The sequence below is a fragment of the Pseudonaja textilis genome, chromosome 17, assembly GCF_049901715.1.
Source record: "Pseudonaja textilis isolate UNSWEBS1 chromosome 17, rPseTex1.2, whole genome shotgun sequence".
NCBI lineage: Eukaryota > Metazoa > Chordata > Lepidosauria > Squamata > Elapidae > Pseudonaja > Pseudonaja textilis.
Window position 1 is genome coordinate 2,686,892 of NC_142006.1, and position 22,451 is coordinate 2,709,342.

Below are 22,451 nucleotides of genomic sequence, written 5' to 3' on the forward strand. Positions count from 1 at the left end.
CTGTAGTTAGGAGGAAGACGAGACCCGGACGGTCTCTTCAGCCACTGGAGCCTTCTCCTGCCCCTTAGAAGAGGACAACCGTGGACGTCTATTTGGGAATCCCATTGCGCCACGTATCTTCTGGCTATCTGCTGTGGGCTGGGTAAAGGGTGAAAACCCTGGAAGTCGACTTGGTTGGTGGGCTGGGTCTCAAAAACCTTGACCAGTACCAGCGGTGGGATTCAAAGATTTTTACCACCAGTTCAGCGGGTGTGGATTGGTGGGCAGGGTTTTGCACGCGGGCACATACTTGGCCTGCACGCACATGTGTTCCAACTCATGCCTCCTGCAAGCCTGCACGCTCCCTCTTGCTTCAGCAGCTGCGCTTCAAACGCAGGGGGTAAAGGTGAGTAGGAGAGCCCAGGTGGAGAGAACCGGTTCAGTCTCTGCTTCTCATCAGCGCTACCAGCTCGGCAGAACCGGTAGAATACCACCAACGGGCATAAAACTCTGAGAAGCACAAAGCTGAAGACACAAGCCTGAAGGTGATGAATGAGACTTCATCGAAACGTTGCCTAGATACTTCCAATCTTACGCGGGAGAAAACCCGAATAACCAAAGATCCACATACATATATATACATATACATACATATGTTTTCTTAAGTAACTTTAAAAGCACAACTACAATGATGTGGGAAAATACCCGAACTAAGCTGAATGCCATACATACATACATTTGGCACAGATGCACAGATGGCTAGAAAAGATAAGAGGGAAACACGCAGATTTTAAACCTGAACTGTTTTTAACTAGGTACAATCCCAGGGAGGAAAAATCAATAAGGACGTATTTAATATTAACGTGCTTTAACAGCAGCGGGAATTATTTTCGCCCAATATTGGGGAAAAATGAAGAAACACCGCGAGACGAAGGGATAATAGGGAAGATACGAGACTGTGCAGAAGTAGGATAGACTGACACTGAAAATGAAACTGAGAGAAGTCACAGAATTTTATCAAGCATGGAATCTATTTTATCCGTGGATGGAAGAAGAAAAAAGGGGGCGAAGATTGAGAATGTAAAGATGTATTGTTAAGCCAACTAAACACCCGGACGTGATGTTTATTAAGTACTAAGAATTTGTAATTAGTAGAGAATTAATTTATATTGAAAAATAATAATATAGACAAGGGGGCCTTGAAAATAAGTCATGTCAGATGTGAGTTTGGAGAGAAAAAGGACCAAATCTTAGAAAAACTCTAGAATTTCAGCCTCTTTTGCAGGCTTTTGCCCTGGCAAACCTGCCTCTCCTTCTCGCAGACCCCATCCAGACCACCTAGCCCCACCCCAGGGCCCCTCACTCGACAAGGGGGAACGGCGTGCTCCTCATCCTCACCGCCAAAGCTTCAAGTCCCTGCCGCGGGTTTGAAAAACGCACACCCAGGCCGTGTGCTCTCCTCTTTTGGACCCTGTAGGTTCTCCCCAATTTTTTATTCCAGCAGCAGCTGCCATGCGTAGCGCTGAAGAAGACCCCAACGGGCAATTGAGGCTGTTCCCAGCGCATGTTCAAGCCCCTCCGGAGACCTTCCACACGAGAGGCCCAGGTTCTCACAGCTCAATTACTTCGGGCTCCCAATCTCCTCCGTGGAAAAGGCTTTGCTCATTTGCAGGACTCTTGCTATTCTTCATTTCAACAGACACACACGCACACACACACATCCTGAGCTGGCTCTCGGTTCAGGTCCTGGCTTGATCACATCAATACACCCAACTTAGTTCTACTAAGCCAATGTTTTGCACTCTTGGCTGCTTGGCCCAATTCTGGGGGGGACTTTGGCTCCCAGAATTTTTCCAGGCAGCAAACTCAGAATAACAAAGAGTTGGAAGGGACTTTGGAGGCCTTCTAGCCTAACCCACCCACCCCTGCCCCCGCTCAAGCAGGAGGCCCTGTACCAAGACTCTTCGAACCTGGCCAGCTTAAGGCTTGTGGACTTCAACTCCCAGAATTCCTGAGCTAACATGACTGGAGGAGGAGGAGGAGGAATTCTGGGAATAGAAGTCCACAAGCCTTCAACGGTCAAGTTGGAAGACCCCTGGCCCTATGCCATTTCAGACAAATGATTGTCCAGCCTCTTCTGGAAAACCTCCAGTGTTAGAGCGCCCACAATTTCAGGAGGCAAGTTGTTCCACTGGCTAATTGATTTGGGATTATAGAACGACAGAATTGGAGGGGACGTAGGAGATCTTCTAGCCCAACCCCCTGTCAAGAGGAGGCCCTCCTCTACTTATTCTCGGTGAGGAACCCTGGAAGGTGAACTCCACGGATCTTCAAGGGGCTAACCCGAGTCCTAACGAGATTCAGACAGTCCCCACCTAAGACCCATCTCCTTTCTCCAATCCTTCCTGCAGATCCACAAGGCCAGGAACGTTATCCGGACCTAGGAGGTCAATTCAGACAACCTTGCCTAACTTTCTGGAGGAAAAACCCACCCGGTGGTTAAGACTTCCAGGTCATCTTCACCACCGAACGTTGAAGAAAGTCCAAAACATCCTTAAAGATTCATCTCATTCTGGGCATCCTTTTTTTTTTTTGAACTATTACCATCGGGCAGGCGGTACAGGATAATAAAAACAAGGGCAAAAAAATAGGCTGAAAAACAGAGCAGGAACTATACTGAATTTTACTGTATAGCGTGCAATATTAATGCAACATCGGGGGTTTTTCCGCTCGATTGTAAAGAATGCAAAGGAGGCGTCTTTGCGTTTCATTTTCATCGTTAGAAGGTACACGGAAGATGGCATTTAATTTCGTTGGACGAGGTACAGTGACAATTAAAGTAAACTCAACCCAACTAAGAAGCGGTTCGATCGGGAAAATGCTGACAGCCCCCATCTATTAAAAACTTAAAATACAGATTTTAACGATAGGGCTGCCAAGGAGGTGGCTACAATTAATTGAGGGTGTGGGGGGGGGAGGAAGTCCCCCCCAAAGTTTGGGGATTGGGGAGATCCTCCTTAAAGGTTGCTGGATCTAAACTACCCGGGAGCACAGCCCCGCTCCCCACCCAGCCCAGAGATATTCCCATAAATGAGATTATACAGTAAGAGTGATGTACTGTATTTCAAGTCAGCTGTGACAAGCATCTCTTTCCAAGGCAGGCGGCTTGCGCACCGTTGCTACACCGCGTAATGTGTCCCCGGGCTCCGATGTGCAGGGCCATTTACCGCCGCAAGACAAATGGGCCGCGCTTGTAAAAGGCACAAAGAGGTCCAGGCCAGCCGTCTAATGGTCACCGCAGCTGTGCCAAACGGCTGGAAGAGGCCACGGCAGAGGCCCCAAGTTCATTAAAACTGACCAGTAATGGATCCGTGAAAACGCGCCGGAGGAATTGAGCGGTAAAGGCTAAAATAAATAACTCAGCATGGAGAGCTCATCCGAAATGGTGTTTGATCAATTATTTATCACGGAAGGAGATTGCCTGCATTTAATTTTGGAGCTTACTGGTAGCATCTTTAAAAGATGATTTATGCCTTGTAATACCATTAAACTCTATATTGGCCCTCTGCTGGCTATAAAGTCTGCTGAGATTTAAAGAACGAGCTTTAAACTGTCACTGCAGCATCATCGTGGAGAGGCCCGTATTAAATCTTGACTTTAAACCTGTTATCTGGAGAGTTGCATTCGGTACACGCGCCAAAACTTGATATATTGCCTCCTTCCAGCTCTAATGACAAAGAGGCCCAAAGAGTTGGAAGTCTCCGTCTTTTTCACCCCCGCTCAACGTTTCTGCCTTTGTCTTGCAGATGTTGGCTTAACTTGGCTAGGAAGGACGGCGGGATTTCCAGAAGGAAAACTGCAAGGGAAGGGCCAAACTTAAACCCCCGGCGCTTTCAAAAGCCACGTCCCTTTCAAGGCAACCGTAACCCAAACCCAGGTCCAACGTCTGCGTGGTTTTTCCTGGACACAATACAGAAATGGCTGCCCACCACCAACCTCCTTTCCAGGTGTTTTTCCAGCTTACCGGTTGGACTGACAAAAGCTGGAGTTTTCAACCTCTCCACCAAGGATCTGGCCAGCTTCTCTTCCAAGCATGACAAGGATAGGAACTGTCTTCTACTCCTCTCAAGCTTGGTGACTGGGAGATGGGTGGACTTCAACGCCCACAATTCCATGCTGACTAGGGAATTATGGGCCTTGAAGTCCAGCCACCTTCACGTTCCCAAGCTTGATGAAATATTGCTTGGAGGGTTTCATTAACCCCCCAAAATTTGAAAAGCAGACTCTCTTCTATGGAGGGGGTCCCCGGTGCTCTCTGAGCTTGGTGGCTTTCTTGAAGACATTTCATGACCCAAACGAGGTAACATCATCCATGCTAATCATCTGACGCTGTGCTCATTAAAAGGAGTCTTACACTTAGGCAAGAAAAACCAAAAGGACCCATATAGTAGATTGGGTGAAACCAGGCTTAATAGCAGTCACTGTGAGAGGGATCCTGGAGTCTTAGTGGACAACCAGCTAAATAGGAGCCAGCAGTGTGCAACGGCAGCTAAAAAAGCCAACGCAATCCTAAACTGTATGAACAGAGGGATACAATCAAGATCAAATGAGGTACTAATACCACTCTGTAAGGCCTTAGTAAGTCCACACTTAGAGTACTGCATCCAGTTTTGGTCACCACATTACAAAAAAGATGTTGAGACTCTAGAAAGAGTGCAGAGAAGAGCAACCAGGAGGATGAGGGGACTGGAGACTAAAACATACGATGAACGGTTGCAGGAACTGGGCCTGGCTGGTCTAGTGAAGAGAAGGACCAGGGGATACAGGAGAGCAGCCTTCCAATATTTGAATGGCTGCCACAGAGAGGAGGAAGGGGTAAAGCTATTTTCTAAAGCACCAGAAGGCCAGGCGAAGAATGATGGATGGAAACTGACCAAGGAGAGATTCAACCTGGAAATAAGGAGAAATTTTCTGACAGTGAGAACAATCAACCCATGGAACAGAAGTTGCCTTCAGAAGCTGTGGAAGCTTCATCGCTGGAAGAGACTGGACTGCCACCTGTCAGAAATGGTGTAGGGTCTCCTGCTTGGGTGGGTGGGGGTTGGACTAGATGACCTAAGGTCCCTTCCAAATCTGTTAATGATACCTGATTTGGGTCATGAAAAATCTACAAGAAAACTACCAAGCTCAGAGAGCACCAAGGATCCCTCATTTCAACCCTGAGCTACAAATATTCCCCTGTTATGGACTTCTATTTCTCCGAAGCCTTTTCCTTATATGAAATCCTTTGAGAACACATCATTGTACATTATTCTTTCTTTCTTTCTTTCTTTCTTTCTTTCTTTCTTTCTTTCTTTCTTTCTTTCTTTCTTTCTTTCTTTCTTTCTTTCTTTCTCTCTCTCTCTCTCTCTCTCTCTCTTTTCTTTCTTTTTTAAATGCAAACTGTTGGAAGCAATTCCGGCTTTGAAAAAAAGGCCTATCAATTCACCAGCCATGATATGGATTGTATCCACCACTTGGTTAAAAATAAAAACCTTTGTTTATGACATTTTCCCAAGCAGACTGGCAAGAATGGAAGGTGTTCGAAGTTCTTACAAAAAAAACCGGAGGGGGAAGGGGATTTGGGGGTGGGGGAGTGGGAGGAGAAGAGAAAGAGGAGAATAAATAAAGGCAAAAGGAGAGATAAAAAGACAAATTACTTTAAGCAGGAATCTGAGAGAAATAACTGGGTTGGGGAAAAGGGCTGTGTGAAGGAGGTCAGAGCAGCCGTAAAAAAATCTATAGAGAAGTGCTGGGGATTTGAGACCAGGAAAATGATCGTTCTTGCAAACCAAGGGCAGGATAATTAACGCGTGGAAGAATCGTGCGGATACACCCGTCTCTTCCGGGAGAAATTGTGTGCCGATCAATACGCAACTTTGAGACGGCAGGGCTAAATCTGCTGGGGAAGCTCAAAGAGAACCGGCCCGACAGAGATACTGAAAAATCAAAAACCCATTTCGTTTCTTTCTCCCAAAGATCGTTTCGGTCATTTCTTTGGCCCCCCCCCAAAATAAAATAAAAGAGGTTAGAAAGGGGAACGCGGGGAGTCAAACCACCTCGCCTGCCCACCTTTTAAAGAAAGGTAGAATCAAAGAAAGTTACCCCGAGAGTCACGTTTCTTTCTGCTGATCTAAAACGAGAGCTCGCCAAGAGGTAGTCTTAACGTGGGCTAAGCTTTTCTTTTTGAGCTAAACAAGACCTTCTTGGAGACTCCTAGAAGCCCAGGAGATTCTGAAGGAGACTTGACCTTCTCAAGTCCCGTTCTTCCATTTGGACTTGGGTGAGAAGGTCTTTCCGAGACCTGTTGCCCGCTAACTTCAACAAGGAGGGCAGGACAAGAAGCAACGGGTGGGAACTAAACAAGGAGAGAAGCAAGCTAGAACTCAGAAGAAATGTCCTGGCTGTGAGAACAATTAACCAGGGGAACTACTTGCTTCCAGAAGTTGTGGATGCTCCAACACTGGAAGTTTTTAAGAAGAGATTGGATAGCCATTTGTCTGAAATGGTCTAGGATTTCTTGACTAGGCAAGGGGTTGGACTAGAAGACCTCCAAGATCCCTTCCGACTGTTATTCTATTCTATTCTATTCTATTCTATTCTATTCTATTCTATTCTAATTTCTCTTATTTCTCTTCTCTTCTAATTCCTATTCGATTTTATTCTTATTTTTCTTCTAATTACTATTCTATTCTATTCCTATTCTATTCTTATTTCTCTTCTCATTTCTCTTCTCTTATTTCTCTTCTATTCCAATTCCTATTCTATTCCTATTCTAATTTCTCTTCTCTTTCTATTCTATTCTTATTTCTCTTCTCCTATTTCTCTTCTCCTCTAATTACTATTCTACTCTATTCCTATTTCTATTCTGATTTCTCTTCTCTCTCTTCTCTTCTCTTCCTATTTTATTCTCTTATTTCTCTTCTCCTATTTCTCTTCTCTTCTCATTACTGTTCTACTCTATTCCTATTTCTATTCTGATTTCTTTCTCTTCTCTTTCTATTTTATTCTTATTTCTCTTCTCCTATTTCTCTTCTCTTCTCATTACTGTTCTACTCTATTCCTATTTCTATTCTGATTTCTCTTCTCTTCTCGGAGAGTTCTGCCCTCTCATATTAACTTAGTCTATACTTTTCTTAGGTTGGGAGGGTTCCACACTGAGAAGAAATTTGCAAGAAAGTGTTGCAGGACCCCAAGCAGCTAAGGAGTCCCCAAAACACACGATGACTTCTCCCTTGTGTGGACATCCCACATAAATAGATTAAATTCTGCCACAAACTTCACACTTCGGGGACTTTGCCTGCTGATATTTTGTGGTGCCCACAGCTACGGAGGGTTCTCCATCCAGACATCCACCCTTCCACGCTAGGGTGTTGTGTCTCCTAGTACAGCAGTCCTTCAGACAGGGGTGCTTTTCTCAGAAATTGGACAGGTAGACATTCCACACCTGTGTGAGACACTATCTTGCTTCCTAAATGATCTGAGAAAAACACCACACTCATCCCTCTCATTTGGGACAGAAACTATCATTTCACCCCGCATTAAAAGCAAGCCATGGTACCTTCTATCATATGTGGTGGCTATGCCCCGAGACCAGGAAATATTATTCTACTAGGAATAATTACAGGTCAATATAGTAAACAGATTATATATATTATAATTACATATTTTGTCAGCAGCCAGAATAGTTTTTGCACAATTAATGGGAAAGAGCTAATATCCCTTCAGAAGATTTAGTCATACAGAAAGTTCTGGAATGCGTTGAAATGGATAAGCTCTCACTGAAAAGGACAGACAGAGAGGACTCCGAATATTATGTAAGATGGGATAAATGGTATGAGTGGTTAAACCATAAATATAAAGACTAGGGTGAAGGATTATGGTAAGCCAAGCAAGAGACCTTAATAGATGATTAATGTGTGTGTGTGTGTGTGTGTGTGTGTGTGTGTGTGTGTGTAGATAGATATAGATATAGTAAAAGTCTGACTCACAGACGAACACAATACAGAAGCCTGATGATGGCAGATGAGATTCTGCCGAAACGTTGCTACAACTTTAAAAGCACAACTAGAATGACGTGGGAAAATACCCGAACAAAGCTGAATGCCATACATGTAAGTACCCGCGAAAACTTAAGAAAACAAATATAGATATAGATATATAGATATGTATCTGTCGATGCCAAAACGTTGTTATGAACATGAAAACCAACGAACAAACTATGATTCTGGGCTCAGCATTCCTCCCTTCAAACCTTACGAAATGAAGGTGCTGCAACCTTCTCAACAAACAAGGCTTAAAAGAGATTGCTCGAGAGAGACTTAAACTACCCACCTTCCACAGCCCTCACTTAAACAGTTGACAGAAACTCTGCTCTTTTCAAAAGACAAGCAACCTCAACCTCTCTTTTCTCCTATCCTCCAATACCAGTAAAAAAATAAAATAAACCATGTTAATATTTCATACCGGTGTAAAATATGCTGGAGTATCAATTCAACATCTGTTGTCTTTAGGGTTCGTGAGTCCCGCTGTGGCTCTTTCAATTTGTAATTGAGTTCTATACTGAATTAATCAGCAGTTTATCTCTCTCTCTCTCTCTCTCTTTTTTTGGGGGGGAGGGGGGAGGGAGGGTGGGAGGAGGGGAAAAAAAAATCCTCTCTACTAACCTGAATTTACATTAACAATTTATAGGAAATTACCTGCCGAGGCAGCAACGTGTGATTCTGGGATTCCTGGTTCAGTTCCTTTGATTTTTGTCTCTTGCTCACTTAATGGGAAAAGCTACCTTTCTATCTTCTATCAATCAAACAATCAAACTCTTATTCAATCCCTGCAGGAGATGGATGTACATTTCGTTGGTTCCTGATTATTTTCTTGAAAAATGCCCGGGTTTTCACGGGGCGCAAACTGTCACAAAAACGACCAAGGTTGTTGAGCCCTTCGTTTTGGAGGCTAAAAACATACACAGAACGGTTGCAAGGAATTGGGTCTGTCTAAGTCTAATGAAAAGGAGGACTTGGGAGGAGACGTGATAGCGGTCTTCCAATATTTGAGGGGCTCCTACAAAGATGAGGAGGGGGTCAAACTATTTTCCAAAGCACGGATAGAAACTAATCGAGAAGAGAAGCGACCCAGAACTAAGAAGAAATTCCCCGACAGGGAGAACGATTAATCAGTGAAACGGCTTCCCGAAGGTGCTTTTTTTCTTTCAGGAGGTTTGACCCTCTCAGGTGACCCTGAGGACCACGATAAACCTCCAAGTGCATCATGGACCCTTTAAAAGGATGCAAACGACCAGCTGTCTGCAAGGAATACAAATCCTTCCATTCCCCACCAGCATCCAGTCAGAGCTGAAGGAGCTTCTTGGAGGAGAAGTGAAACTTATTCAAAGAAAAACCAGAAAGTCCAGTTCACTTTGGGGTGAATGCCCTTCGAATGGCGTGGGAGCACGGACGGATTTCCAGAAAAATATGGCAGACTTAAACAGGAATCGTTTGCGTCACTCAGGTGACCCTGAGGACACAGACACCCCTCCAAGTGGCCTCAACGACCCTCTAAAAGGATGCAAATAACCAGCTGCCTGCAAGGAGGATAAATCCTTCCATCCCTCACCATCATCCAGTCAGAGCTGAAGAAGCTCCTTGGATGAGAAGCGAAACATCTTATAAAAGAAAGTCCAGTTGCCTCCCGCAAAAACACAATCTTGACCTGGAGGACGGAGCATCTCTACACACTCCAACCCTGGAGGATTTGAAGAAGAGATTGGACAATCCTTTAGGTCTGGGATGGTATAAGGTCAACTCTTGGAGCCGGGGGGGCGCTCAACTAGATGACCGGCAAGGTCCCTTCCAACTCTATTCTTACTCCTTGCAGAAGTTAAAATTCCAATAATGTAAATATTAGAACCAAGTGCAGGAATATCTTTCTTTTTCCACCTCCTTAGCCTGCTAGCCTCCCAGCTAGGAGGGGAGCTCCAGATCCACAGGAAAAAATGCGCACGAGTCAAGAGCAAGGGGTCGACGTGCAAATCTCAGACCAACGGCAGAGGAGCAGAGGCAGCTTCTAAAACGATGACCAGGTCTAGTGTTAAGGTGAATGAATAAATGTACGTACATGTATATGTACACACACACACGCTAGCTCGATACCCGTGCTTCACTATGAAACTAGGTGATCAAACTTAGTTTTGGGGGAGAAAAATAAGGAGGGAATAAAATTCTGCCTCTGCCTACCAGCATCTATCGGTATTCAGCTGGCTAGCGTCCTGTCAGTGTGTGAGAGTTGAGGGCTGTTTGGAAATTGAAGCAGTCTTTGCTGTGGTGAACAAGGAGGAGACAGCAAGGAGCCTGGGCGTGGCTTAGCTCAACTGTTCTGGACTAAAGCTGCTTGGTGCTGCTGTGAAACCGAAACTCTTCTCCTGTTTGTGTTTTGCCTTTGGAAGAGATTTCTTCTCAGGTGGGGAGGGGGAGTAGAACGCCTTAGCATCAGAGCGTGTTAATAATAAGGATGTAGGAAATACTCTTAAATGCTCTGATGGTCATTTCAAGAAATCCTTGCTTAGTGAGCCCCTTGAAGCCAAGGCGAACATACATGGCAAATTTCAAGTTTGTTGGCTTTACGGTTCTGGAGATTTTGTGATGATGCGTGAGTGATATTTTGCTTTTATATGTATGTATGTATGTATGTATATGCATATATAATAATAAGCTGCTTGGAAAATTTAGCGGAGGGGAAAAAAGCTAAAAAAAAACAAAATATGAAGGCAAAAAGCAAGAATCCACCAAGACAGACAAAAAAACTCAGTCCCTTTTTGGGACAAAGGGGTCTTACAGTGTCCCCCCCATCCAGGCCCCCTCCTTCCAACATTTGCCTAAGCTCTACCCGCTGCCAATGGCGGCACATTACCGAAGGCAGCCGCTCTCCAGCTTAATGCGGACAGCCTCCCTTGATCTCGGCTGTCTCCTGGCTGTGTTCCCGCCAAGCCTCTCCTTCCTTCCTTCCCGCGGAGTCATTAAAACAGCGAGTGTCAGCTGTGGAGATTAAGGCAGAGGACACCCAACACCTGAGCCCCGTGGTGGGGACCCGGGGGGTGGTGGGGTGGGGGGGGGCGCGTTGGGATCAGCCCCCGCCACTAATGAAGGCCGGATTCATATGCGGCTTGTCAGCCCTTCTTGGGTGTCTCTTGGCGGCCCCGGATCGGCCTAAATGAGACTGATGGCTTGACAGCTCTTGATCGAGATGGAGGAGGCAAGCTGGCCCTTCCAAAATTATTTGGGGGGTGGGTGGGTGGGTGGGGGAGAGCTGCTGGGGAAGGGGGTTCGGGGCTACGCAGCTGCCAGGACCCTCAGCGCTCCCCGAAGAGGAGCCTTCACGAATGAGACGCCGGCCCTCTGCAGGGATGGGAGGGAGGAAAGACAACCAATATTGTGTGCGTGTGTATGTGCGTGCGTGTTTTCTCCAACAGCTGAAGTTTGGGTCTCCCAGGTGGCGCTTTCTGCCTTCCGGCAAGCAGGTGTGCGGCCTTCCCTCCCTTCAAGCTTCCAGGGGGCTTTAGGGAGGTGGGGATAGTCAGGTTGCCGTTCTTGGCAACGTCTCGCCATTCTGCCGGAGCTGCTCTCTTTCTCCATCTTTGGAGGGAGGAGGAGGAAGGAAGGAAGGAAGGAAGGAAGGAAGGAAGGAAGGAAGGAAGGAAGGAAGGAAGGAAGGAAGGAAGGAAGGAAGGAGGGAGGGAGGAAGGAAGGAAGGAAGGAAAGTAGGTAGGTAGGTAGGTAGGTAGGAAAGTAGGTAGGTAGGTAGGTAGGAAGGAAGGAAGGAAGGAAGGCAGGTAGGTAAGAAGGAAAGAATCAAGTGGGAGGGAGGGAGGGAGGAGGGAGGGAAAGAAGGAAGGAAGGAAGGAAGGAAAGTAGGTAGGTAGGAAGGAAGGTAGGTAGGCAGGTAGGTAAGAAGAAAGGAAGGAAGGAAGGAAGGTAGGTAGGTAGGTAGGTAGGAAGGAAGGTAGGTAGGTAGGTAGGAAGGTAAGAAGGAAGGAAGGAAGGTAGGTAGGCAGGTAGGAAGGAAGGTAGGTAGGTAGGTAGGTAGGAAGGAAGGAAGGAAAGTAGGTAGGTAGGTAGGTAGGAAGGAAGGAAGGAAGGAAGGAAGGAAGGAAGGTAGGTAGGTAGGTAGGTAGGAAGGAAGGAAGGAAAGTAGGTAGGAAGGAAGGTAGGTAGGCAGGTAGGTAAGAAGGAAGGAAGGAAGGAAGGTAGGTAGGTAGGTAGGTAGGAAGGAAGGAAGGAAGGAAGGAAAGAAGGAAGGAAGGGAGGCGTTTTTGCTGCCTGGTAGCCTCAGGACGTGTGATTGTCAGGCTTGGCACCAGCCAAGTCACTTGGTACTCAAACTCCAGGTTTGGTGGGAGGAGGAGGAAGAGGAGGAGGAGGAGGAAGGGGGGAGCCTGGGCCCGGCTGGCGTGTGAGCCTTGCCCAAGGCAGAAGGCAGACACTCCGACAACTTATCTTGCAGAGAGGCAGAGCGCCAGGGGCTGGCGAGAGCTGCGAGCCTTGGCGAAGCCCACCGCCCTGCGTCTTTCAAAGCCTGCTCTTTCACCCGGTGGGCCAGCCCAGCTGCCAGGCCAGGTTTGATCCTTTTCTGGCTCTTGGCAGCCCCTCAACAGAGGGGAAATTCCAGCAAAAAGAGAGGAAGGGTGGGAAAAAAAATTCTTCCACTCGCTATTATTGCCTGTCACCGATTTTTTATAAATATTGTGCGCTCGGTTGGTGTGGCACGACTCTCTGGGGAGGCCAAAAGGCATAGCAAAGAAAGGGGAGGGGAGATATTTTGTGTGTGTGTGTGTGTGTGTGTGTGTGTGTGTGTAAAGGAAAAGAAAAAGGAAAGGGGAAAAAAAAAAACCTTCAAATAAATGCTAATTTCTTTTAACGCAGAAGGCTTTTGGCTGAGCGGCGGCTGCGGTAGCAGGAATACATATCAGAGGGAACTCGGGGGGGCGGGAGGAGCGGGAAAGCTGGCTGATTGTCTTTTTCCAGCGCTCTTCAGCTGCGGCTTTCATTAAGCTTGTTTAATTAGATTCCAGATGCTAATTTGCAAGTTTGAAACCAGAGGGTGCGGGACGGACGGTGTGTGTGCCTTTGAATCGCTGGCCTGTGATGTGATGGACTTTAGAAGGTAGACGGGCTGCTGCCCTTGCTCTCGAAGCACCAAACCAAACCGCCTGACAATTAGCGACTGCGGGTGTGTGTGTGCGTGTGTGGGGGGGAGATCGGTTTTTGCATCTGCTTTGATGGAAAGCGGGTCTCAAGCCCTCATTTCCCCCCCCAACCCAATGACAAATTTGGGGAGGGGGAATGGGGGGAGAGGATCAAGGCTTTTCAACCCGAACGGCTCGGCTTGGAAGGCTCAAAAGTTGCTTCTCCCGACAACGCTGGGAAATTCTGTCTACCTTATCCTCAGCTGGAAAAGTGGCCATAAACCATCCGGTGGGACTTTCAGAGTCACACAAAGAAAGGTCTTGGGAGGGAGGGAGGGAAAGAGGGAGGGGGATTTACCTCCATGTCAGGTTTGAACTTGTTCTCGAAGACCGCCATAGCCGCCAGGGATCCAGAACCTGAAATAGACCAAAGGAGAAGAACCATAAGTTTGTAGAGTGTTTATTCTTACTCTTCAATCTCTCTCTCTCATTATTTCAATTATCTATCTATCCTATCCACCCATCCATCTATATCTATTATATATTATCTATATATCTAATCTATCATCTATGTATTATCTATATCATCTATTATCTATCTCTATTTCTCTATATTATCTATATCTATCTATTATCCATATCTATATCCATCCATCATCCATCCGATCAATCTATCTTCTATCATCTATATATTTATATCTATATGTATATCTATCTATCTATCTATCTATCCATCCATCCATCCATCCATCTCTATCTCTCTATTATTTATTATCTATATCTATTTAACCTATCACCCATCTATATATTATCTATACCTATATCCATCATCCATCCAATCTGTCTATCATCTATATATATATTATCTATATCTACATCCATCCGATCAATCTATCTTCTATCATCTCTCTCTATATTTATATCTGTATATATATCTATCTTCTATTACCTATTTCTATCTCTCTATTATATTATCTATATTTATTTAACCTATCTATCATCCATCTATATATTATCTATATCTATATCCATCCATCCATCCATCCATCTTCTTCATCATCTATCTATACAAAAGAAGGAGGAATGACAACCCTGAACTATATAATATAGGTTTTGTTTTTTTAAAAAATGGAAGTATTGTTCTTGCTTATGATAGAACCACGTCGCTTTGACGTGGTGCTGCTCACAAGGCAACCCAGAGCATTTTCCAAAATCCCAAGAATTAAGAAAAAAGGCCGAGGATGCAATTCTGACCACATCTTCCAGTTCGAGATAAGCGGAGTGGGCACTGAAACAAACCCCCGTTGGGAAATGAGACGACCTCCAACCCAAACTCAGCTACACTTGGGCTCCTTGGAAGGGAGGGAGTCGAAATCCCATCGGGAGCAGCTGAGTCCTTCAGAGCATCTGAAGCGGTTCTTCAAATTCTGTTTTGAGGTCATGATTTGGGGTTTTACAGGCAGGTAGCATTAAGACACCCGTTGTCAGAAGCTTTCGAGACAAGGTAAGCGCAAACCTTTAAACACACTTACACCAGCAGAAGAAACAGCACTCAGGGACCGCTAAGAGGTTAGGAGGTTGAAGTTAGGTAACTTCACATTTTGCTCCTTTGAGCCACAAAAACAGAGAAGACACACTGGATGAGGATGGACTACACATCCAATCAGGGTTCTGCCAGCTTCCAGAAAACTTTAAAACACAGTCCAATAAAGGCCCCCTCTCTCTCTTCTAGCAAGTCCACGCACGCCACCAGCAAACACATGTTTTAAAAAATCTTGGCAAACAATCCTTCAACCCACCTTAATCCTGCTTCGTTCCCCATCACCACCACCCCAAAAACACCAGAAGTTAATCTGCCTTGTGTGCAAGTCCTCTTGGACAATTTTTCAGCCTGTTCTGGAGGGTTTTTTTGGTGATGGGTGTGTGTGTGTGAGAGAGAGAAGGGGGAAAAAAACAAAGTCGCCCGCAATTTTTTATACCAATTAGGAGACTTTTGGGTGGCATTTATGACTTTTTAACTGGTTTTGCATACCGCTGTCTATTTAACTGGGTCAGCTGAAGCCTCATGAAATGATTTGTGTACATCGCTTGACCACTTCGATGGTTGAAGTACAAAAAAAAAAGAAAGAAGGAAAGAAAGAAATAGACACCGATTAAACCAGCTTCAAATGAGGGGACCCGCTGATTTTATCACGTCTGCTGAATGTATAATGAAAAGGCAGGTGGCTGACAGTGACACTGCCAGAGAAAATGCAGACTATCTTTTCTCCAGCGTTTAAGGGAGCCCAATTATAGATCAAGTTTCAAAGGGTAGAAGCAGCAGATTTACAGGCACCAATCAAGAAACACGGTAACCCCAGGAAATGTGACAGAATCTCCTATTATACATGGCTGCCGTGGCTTTACAGGACCAAACACCCCACGTTTCTAAGCTGGGGGGGCGGGAGAGAGGAGCCCAAAAGGATCTTTCCACCCTTTGGCCAGGGATTGTCTGTTTTGGCCGCAAACGGAGGCGTGGAAAAAAAAAGATTTATTTATTTTTTTAAAGAAAAGGGACGGCAACATCCCTAGGAGAGGTCAATGGCCCAAAGCTTTTAAAAGGAGAAGGCGGACGGAATTCGGGCTTGGGATCATGTTTATGGGGGAAGAGAAAGCAGCCCAAAATCTCTTTAGCAAGATTTTTGAACAAACAAACCCAAAAATGGGGAAAGGGAAGGAGAAACGGGGAGATGCGCTAGGTTTTAGCGAATGAGAGAGGAAAAATTAAGAACCAGAAGTCAAACTTCCCACCTATTGTTTTTTTTTTTTTTCCCGTTCACATATTAGCAAAAATTCCTAGGTGATTTGTGTCGGGAACAACACAAGAGACCACCGTACAGGTAGAAAATAAAGTGCAACCTGGCCCAGCCACCTTGACAGGGCAAGACAAGGGGAGGTGGTTTAGGGTAACGGATGGATGGATGGAGGCGAGACCTAGGGCGTCCACCCCATGAACGTCCTTAAAATGCTCTGCTGGACACAAGAGGCAGGAGGAGGCCTGATCTGGTTTGAAGCCACTGATTGAAGGACCTTCTACCTGTGTCCTCAAGTCCGTGGAATTGCTCCCAAGGTCATCAGGGTTTTTTGGGGGAGAAGGGAGGAGAAAAACAACCTTGTGACTTTTGGATCAAGGAAGGAAGGAAGGAAGGAAGGAAGGAAGGAAGGAAGGAAGGAAGGAAGGAAGAAGGAAGGAAAGAAGGTAGGTAGGTAGGTAGGTAAAGGAAGGAAGGAAGGAAGGAAGGAAGGAAGGAAGGAAGGAAGGAAGGAAGGAAGGAAGGAAGGAAAGAAGGAAGGAAGAAGGAAGGTAAGGTGAAGTAGGAAGGAAGGAAGGAAGGAAGGAAGGAAGGAAAGAAGGAAGGAAAGAAGGTAGGTAGGTAGGTAGGTAAGTAGGAAGGAAGGAAGGAAGGAAGGAAGGAAGGAAGGAAAGAAGGAAGGAAAGAAGGTAAGTAGGTAGGTAGGTAAGTAGGAAGGAAGGAAGGAAGGAAGGAAAGAAGGAAGGAAAGAAGGTAAGGAGGTAGGTAAGTAGGAAGGAAGGAAGGAAGGAAGGAAGGAAGGAAGGAAGGAAGGAAGGAAGGAAGGAAAAGAAGGTAGGTAGGTAGGTAGGTAAGTAGGAAGGGAAGGAAGGAAGGAAGGAAGGAAGGAAGGAAGGAAGGAAAGGAAGGAAGGAAAGAAGGTAGGTAGGTAGGTAGGTAAGTAGGAAGGAAGGAAGGAAGGAAGGAAGGAGGAAGGAAGGAAGGAAGGAAGGAAGGAAGGAAGGAAGGAAGGAAGGAAAGAAGGAAGGAAAGAAGGAAGGTAGGAAGGAAGGAAGGAAGGAAGGAAGGAAAGAAGGAAGGAAAAAGAAGGAAGGAAAGGAAGGTAGGTAGGAAGGAAGGAAGGAAGGAAGGAAGGAAGGAAGAAGGAAGGAAGGAAGGAAGGAAGGAAGGAAGGAAAGAAGGTAGGTAGGTAGGTAGGTAAGTAGGAAGGAAGGAAGGAAGGAAGGAAGGAAGAAGGAAGGAAGGAAAGAAGGAAGAAGGAAGGAGGTAGGTAGGAAAGAAGGAAGGAAGGAAGGAAGGAAGGAAGGAAGGAAGGAAGGAAGGAAGGAAGGAAGGAAAGAAGGAAGGAAAGAAGGTAGGTAGGTAGGTAGGTAAGTAGGAAGGAAAGAAGGAAGGAAGGAAGGAAGGAAGGAAGGAAGGAAGGAAGGAAGGAAGGAAGGAAGGAAGGAAGGAAGGAAGGAAGGAAGGAAGGAAGGAAGGAAGGAAGGAAGGAAGGAAGGAAGGAAGGAAGGAAGGATCCAATTCAAGGTTATCTCCTTTCCAGAGAGAATGGGATGAGCTTAAACCTTAAACCCCTTCCTGAAATCTCTACGGCCCCTTGGGAAAAATATCTCTTTTTGGAGGGAGAGCCACTTAAAGAGAACTGGATTTCCTCATCCCCACCCCCTCAAAAGGCAAGGCAACCCCCCTGCCCTCAAGCTCCCCGGAACCTGTTTACGGCAGTGTCCACGTGCTGGGGATCGCAGCCGTGTGGAAAGAGCCACCCGGCTCCCGATTTGGTCTAATCCATCAGTGTCAAGAGCCCCTGACAAGGCACTTCTTCACCCGGCCTCATTGTTATTCAATTTTCGGCTCTTCCCCGATACGAGAATCCCCGGTGCTCTCTGCAGACCCATTGATCGGCGTCATTTTTCACTCGAGTTTGCTGAATGAGAGGCCCCGGTCTCCTGGTGGCACTGGCTGTTTCCGCAGACAGCCACTGCCAATGGAGGAAGGGGAGATTTATGAATATGGAACGGCTTGGGAAGTGCCCAGAGACCAGGGCTGAGCCACCGGAGAGAGCCCCTCGCTTTGCTCCCCGAGGCCCTCAAATCCAGACTTCCAAAGCCCCGTAATTTTATGCATGCATTTCATTACCGAGCTGTGGCCAGGAGCTTGGCTCGGCAAGCCCGCCAATCGGGCCGATCTTGCCTCGCTTGCTGAAATCTACATTTATCCTTTGTCAGCATAAAACCCCCTTTAATTTGATGTTTTCACTCCTGGGTAAGCGCCGAAGTAGGTTTTAAGCTCCTTTCGGAGAAAGGCCACGCCGCTCTCCTCGCCGAGGCACGGAGTTTGGATGCCCGTTCGCTCAGCCGACCTAGCGAGGGATAAAAACGCACGCTGGGCGCCTTGGCGGTTTGCAAAGCATGCGAAAGAAAGCAGGCAATTAGCATCCTGCTTCTCGGATGCTGGAAAATCATTAGCAGAGATCTGTACATGTGGCATTTAGCGTCTCCTGGCACAGATACCTGGTATGTCGAAGATTTTCAGGTTTACACAAAAAGCAATCCTCTGAACCACCAAGGGTGACCCTCACTGCCTCTGTGTCAACAAAAAAGAAGTGTCTCCCACGCATCTACCAAGGATTTAAATAAAACACTTGTTGTGTAGTTGTGTAAATGTCTATGGGAGATTCTCAGTCATTCAAGTCCTGGTTGTCCTGAAGGGTGGTTTTTTATTTTTATTTTTTTCAGAAAGCAATTGGACTTGGGTTTTTCCTTGAAGAGGTTTCGCTTCTCATCCAAGAAGCTTCTTCAGTTCTTCAGAAGGAAACTGGACTTGGTTTTTCCTTGAAGAGGTTTCACTTCTCATCCAAGAAGCTTCTTCAGTTCTTCAGAAGGAAACTGGACTTGGTTTTTTCCTTGAAGAGGTTTCACTTCTCATCCAAGAAGCTTCTTCAGTTCTTCAGAAGGAAACTGGACTTGGTTTTTTCCTTGAAGAGGTTTCACTTCTCATCCAAGAAGCTTCTTCAGTTCTTCAGAAGGAAACTGGACTTGGTTTTTCCTTGAAGAGGTTTCACTTCTCATCCAAGAAGCTTCTTCAGTTCTTCAGAAGGAAACTGGACTTGGTTTTTTTCCTTGAAGATGTTTTGCTTCTCACCCAGGAAGCTTCTTCGGTTCTCCAGCTCCTTGGATGAGAAGCGAAATGTCTTCAAGAAAAAAAGAAAGTCCAGTTGCCTTTTGAAAAACTGGGTGTGTGTGTGTGTGTGTGTAAAAAGCACATTTGGGACATTGGTTGTATATTTCAGCATACAACCTATCAGCACCCCAAGTCCAACAGCTGACAACAACAGTGTTCAGAAGATGGGAAGCAGCTTCCATTCTTTTGCAGATATGAACCTGTTCTCCACAGTTCTGGAACAATTTCTCCTTTTAACAAAGAACCTGATGCATTTACTACCTAAATCTCTAATACTCTGAAGACACTAAAGGATGCTGGCTCTTTAAAGAAACCGATACCAAATCTGGGAATCGAAGGATTTTCCTGGGCAAACTCTACAACAAAGCTGAGATAACAAGACATTTAATTTTGCTGTGAGATTGCTCTCCGCGGTACTGAATTTTCTGCAGATCCTGGAAATAAATAGCCAGGTTTCTCAATCAATGCCTGCAAACTTCTCTTCGGTTTCATGGTGTATGGATCGCCCAAAGGCACTCTTCCCAGAGATTCTAAAACTCAAGACAAATTTGGGAACACAACAGCCTCCCGTTTTTAAACCTAGCTGGGACGAGCTTTGGCGAATGGTTTCAAACGTCGTCTTTAAGAAGCAGCATTTTTCTCTTGGGGGGTTTGAGTGAGCATTCCTCCAAACAAAACCAAGGGTCCACAACACCGTTCGAATCTAGACTCTTTAAAAAAAAAACTATACTTGTTTGGAGCCAAACCATAAAAGAGCAGCTTGGAAGACTTTTCAAAAAATAGGCTTTTTAAAAAATCAATAGACTTGGGCTCTTAAATGTTTTTTTGCTTCAAAAAAAAAGGGGGACATTCTACATCATTTCCCAGAAGGTCAGCAATGAGCAAGGAATCTGAGAATCTGGAGGCATCTGGAGGCAAAAAAGTCCTTCCCATTCTGGATCCATTTCAAGAATCCCCCATCAGGGCTGGGCTACAATGAATTAAGGCCGTCACCGGGATGGTTATCCTGGCTGATCTCAATCCCTTTCCCAGGTGCCATTCCGTTTTTGTTTTTTTTAAGGCTTTAACCCAATATTTCTCAACTTCAGCAATTTTAAGATGTGTGGACTTCCAACTCTCTGAATTCTTGTTGGCTGGGGAAATTCTGGGAGTTGGAAGTCCACAGGTCTTAAAAGTTGGGTGAGATTGAAAAACCCTGCCTTAAAAATGCCAGCCCTGAAGTGAGTCAATTGCCAAGAATCCTGAACTTTGGTCATGTGACCGTGGGGATGCCACAAGGCTGTAAGTGTGAAAACTGATCGTAAGACACTTTTTTCAGTGCCATTGTAACTTTGAACTGTCACTAAATGAATTGTTGTTAATCAAAGGCTAACTGTATGAAAATTATGAATAGATTAGAACAGAGAACAGAGAATTAGAATAGAGTAGAACAGAACAGAATACAGAAGGGAATAGGAATAGAATAGAATAGGGGAAGAGTAGAGTAGCCTAAAGTAGAATAGGATAGGATAGAATAAGAATAGGAATAAGAATAGAATAGGAATAGGAATAGGAGTAGAGTAGAGTAGAGTAGAGTAGAGTAGAATATGGAAGGGAATAGGAGTAGGGGAAGAGTAGAGTAGAGTAGAGTAGAGTAGAGTAGGGGTAGGGGAAGTGTAGAGTAGAGTAGGATAGAATAGGAATAAAATAGAATAGGAATAGGAAAGAATATTATGGAGTAGAATAGAATAGAATAGAATATGGAAGGGAACAGGGATAGAATAGAATGGGGGCAGGGGGAAGAGTAGAGTGGAGTGGAGTAGGATAGAACAGGAATAGGGATAGAATACAATAGAACAGAATACAATAGAACAGAAAAGAATAGAATAGAATATGGAAGGGAATAGGAATAGGAATACAATAGAATAGAATAGGGGAAGAGTAGAGTAGACTAGAGTAGAATAGAATAGAATATGGAAGAAAATAGGAATAGAATAGAATAGGAGCAGGGGAAGAATAGAGTAGAGTAGAATAGGAATAGAACAGAATAGAATAGAATAGGAAAGAATAGAATAGGAATAGGAAAGAATATTATGGAACAGAGCAGAGCAGAGCAGAATAGAACATGGAAGGGAATAGGAATAGGAATACAATAGGGGTAGGGGAAGAGTAGATTAGAACCGAACTTTATTACCACTTTAACTGTACACAAATCAGCATCCATTAAAATGAAATTCTGTTGCCTTCAGCTCTCAGGGGATAACCCTTATGCATCTACCCCTCCAACACACACACACACACACACACACACACACACACACACATATATGACACAGAGAAACTTCACGGTCTGGCTTGAACGTTTATGTTGGCAAACTGGTTGGGGCCGGCGGATTTCGTCCTAGCCAAATCTGACTTTTTGCACAACGTGAGAGGGCGGGAAGTTAACACACCGACCCTGAAGACGTTCTGCTCAGACCGTACAAGGCCTCACTTTTTCTTCCTTAAAGAGGAATAGAAAACAGAAGGAAAAGGATTTGCACGGCTGGATGGAAAGAGGCAAAGGGACACAACGGGAGTTCCTAAGAGGAGGAGGAGAGGCTGGTGTCTTCCCGAGAATCCTCCTCAATGGTTTGTTCTCTTTTGCAAGGTTCAGGGAAGAATATTTGTTAAGATACTCGTGACCCAGAGCAAACAAAACCAATTTTTTTTTTAAAAAAAAGACCCCAGTGCCCAGCAGACAAGATTTTTGCTGTTTTGGTTCACTAATCACTATGTACACTCATCTCTCAGAAACACACACACAGACACACACGGAACAAGGTAATTTATGGTTCAGTGGCTTAATAATTTATATGTTTCAGGGCAACATTTATAAATATTAATCCAATTTCATCTTTTATGTTAATGCGCATAAGAGGCGGGATAGAATATTACATCATAAATCCTATAATAGCATTTTTTTTTTCAGAAACGAGGGGTGACGGTGGTGATGGAGAGAGATTTTTATGCACAGAATAAATAATGCAATAGACATTTGTAGGGTAGCATGGCACCATCTATTGGCCTGAATATGGTCTCGCTCGATTCAACCTCAGATCCTCAGAGGCCTGGGGTTCCCCTTGATCCTCGACTTATGACCACAATTGAGCCACAAAAATCTCGGTGGCTAAGCGAGACAGGTTGCTAAGTGAGATTTGCCTTCCTTCGATGACCGTCCCTGCCACCGTTGTTCAGCGAATCTTTACCGTTGTTAACTGAATCTGGTTCACCTCATGGCCTTTGCTTGTCGGAAGGTCGCCAAA

General features: G+C 45.2%; 1 protein-coding gene across 1 annotated transcript in view; it reads right to left on the bottom strand.

Moving 5' to 3' along the window:
* Nucleotides 1-22,451, bottom strand: part of PSMB7 (proteasome 20S subunit beta 7) — a 33,935-nt gene that overhangs the window by 5,252 nt on the left and 6,232 nt on the right. The window contains exon 6 of the mRNA XM_087914432.1: nt 13,554-13,612. Coding sequence (XP_087770558.1) covers nt 13,554-13,612 — 59 coding nt within the window. The remainder of the gene's footprint in view (nt 1-13,553; nt 13,613-22,451) is intronic.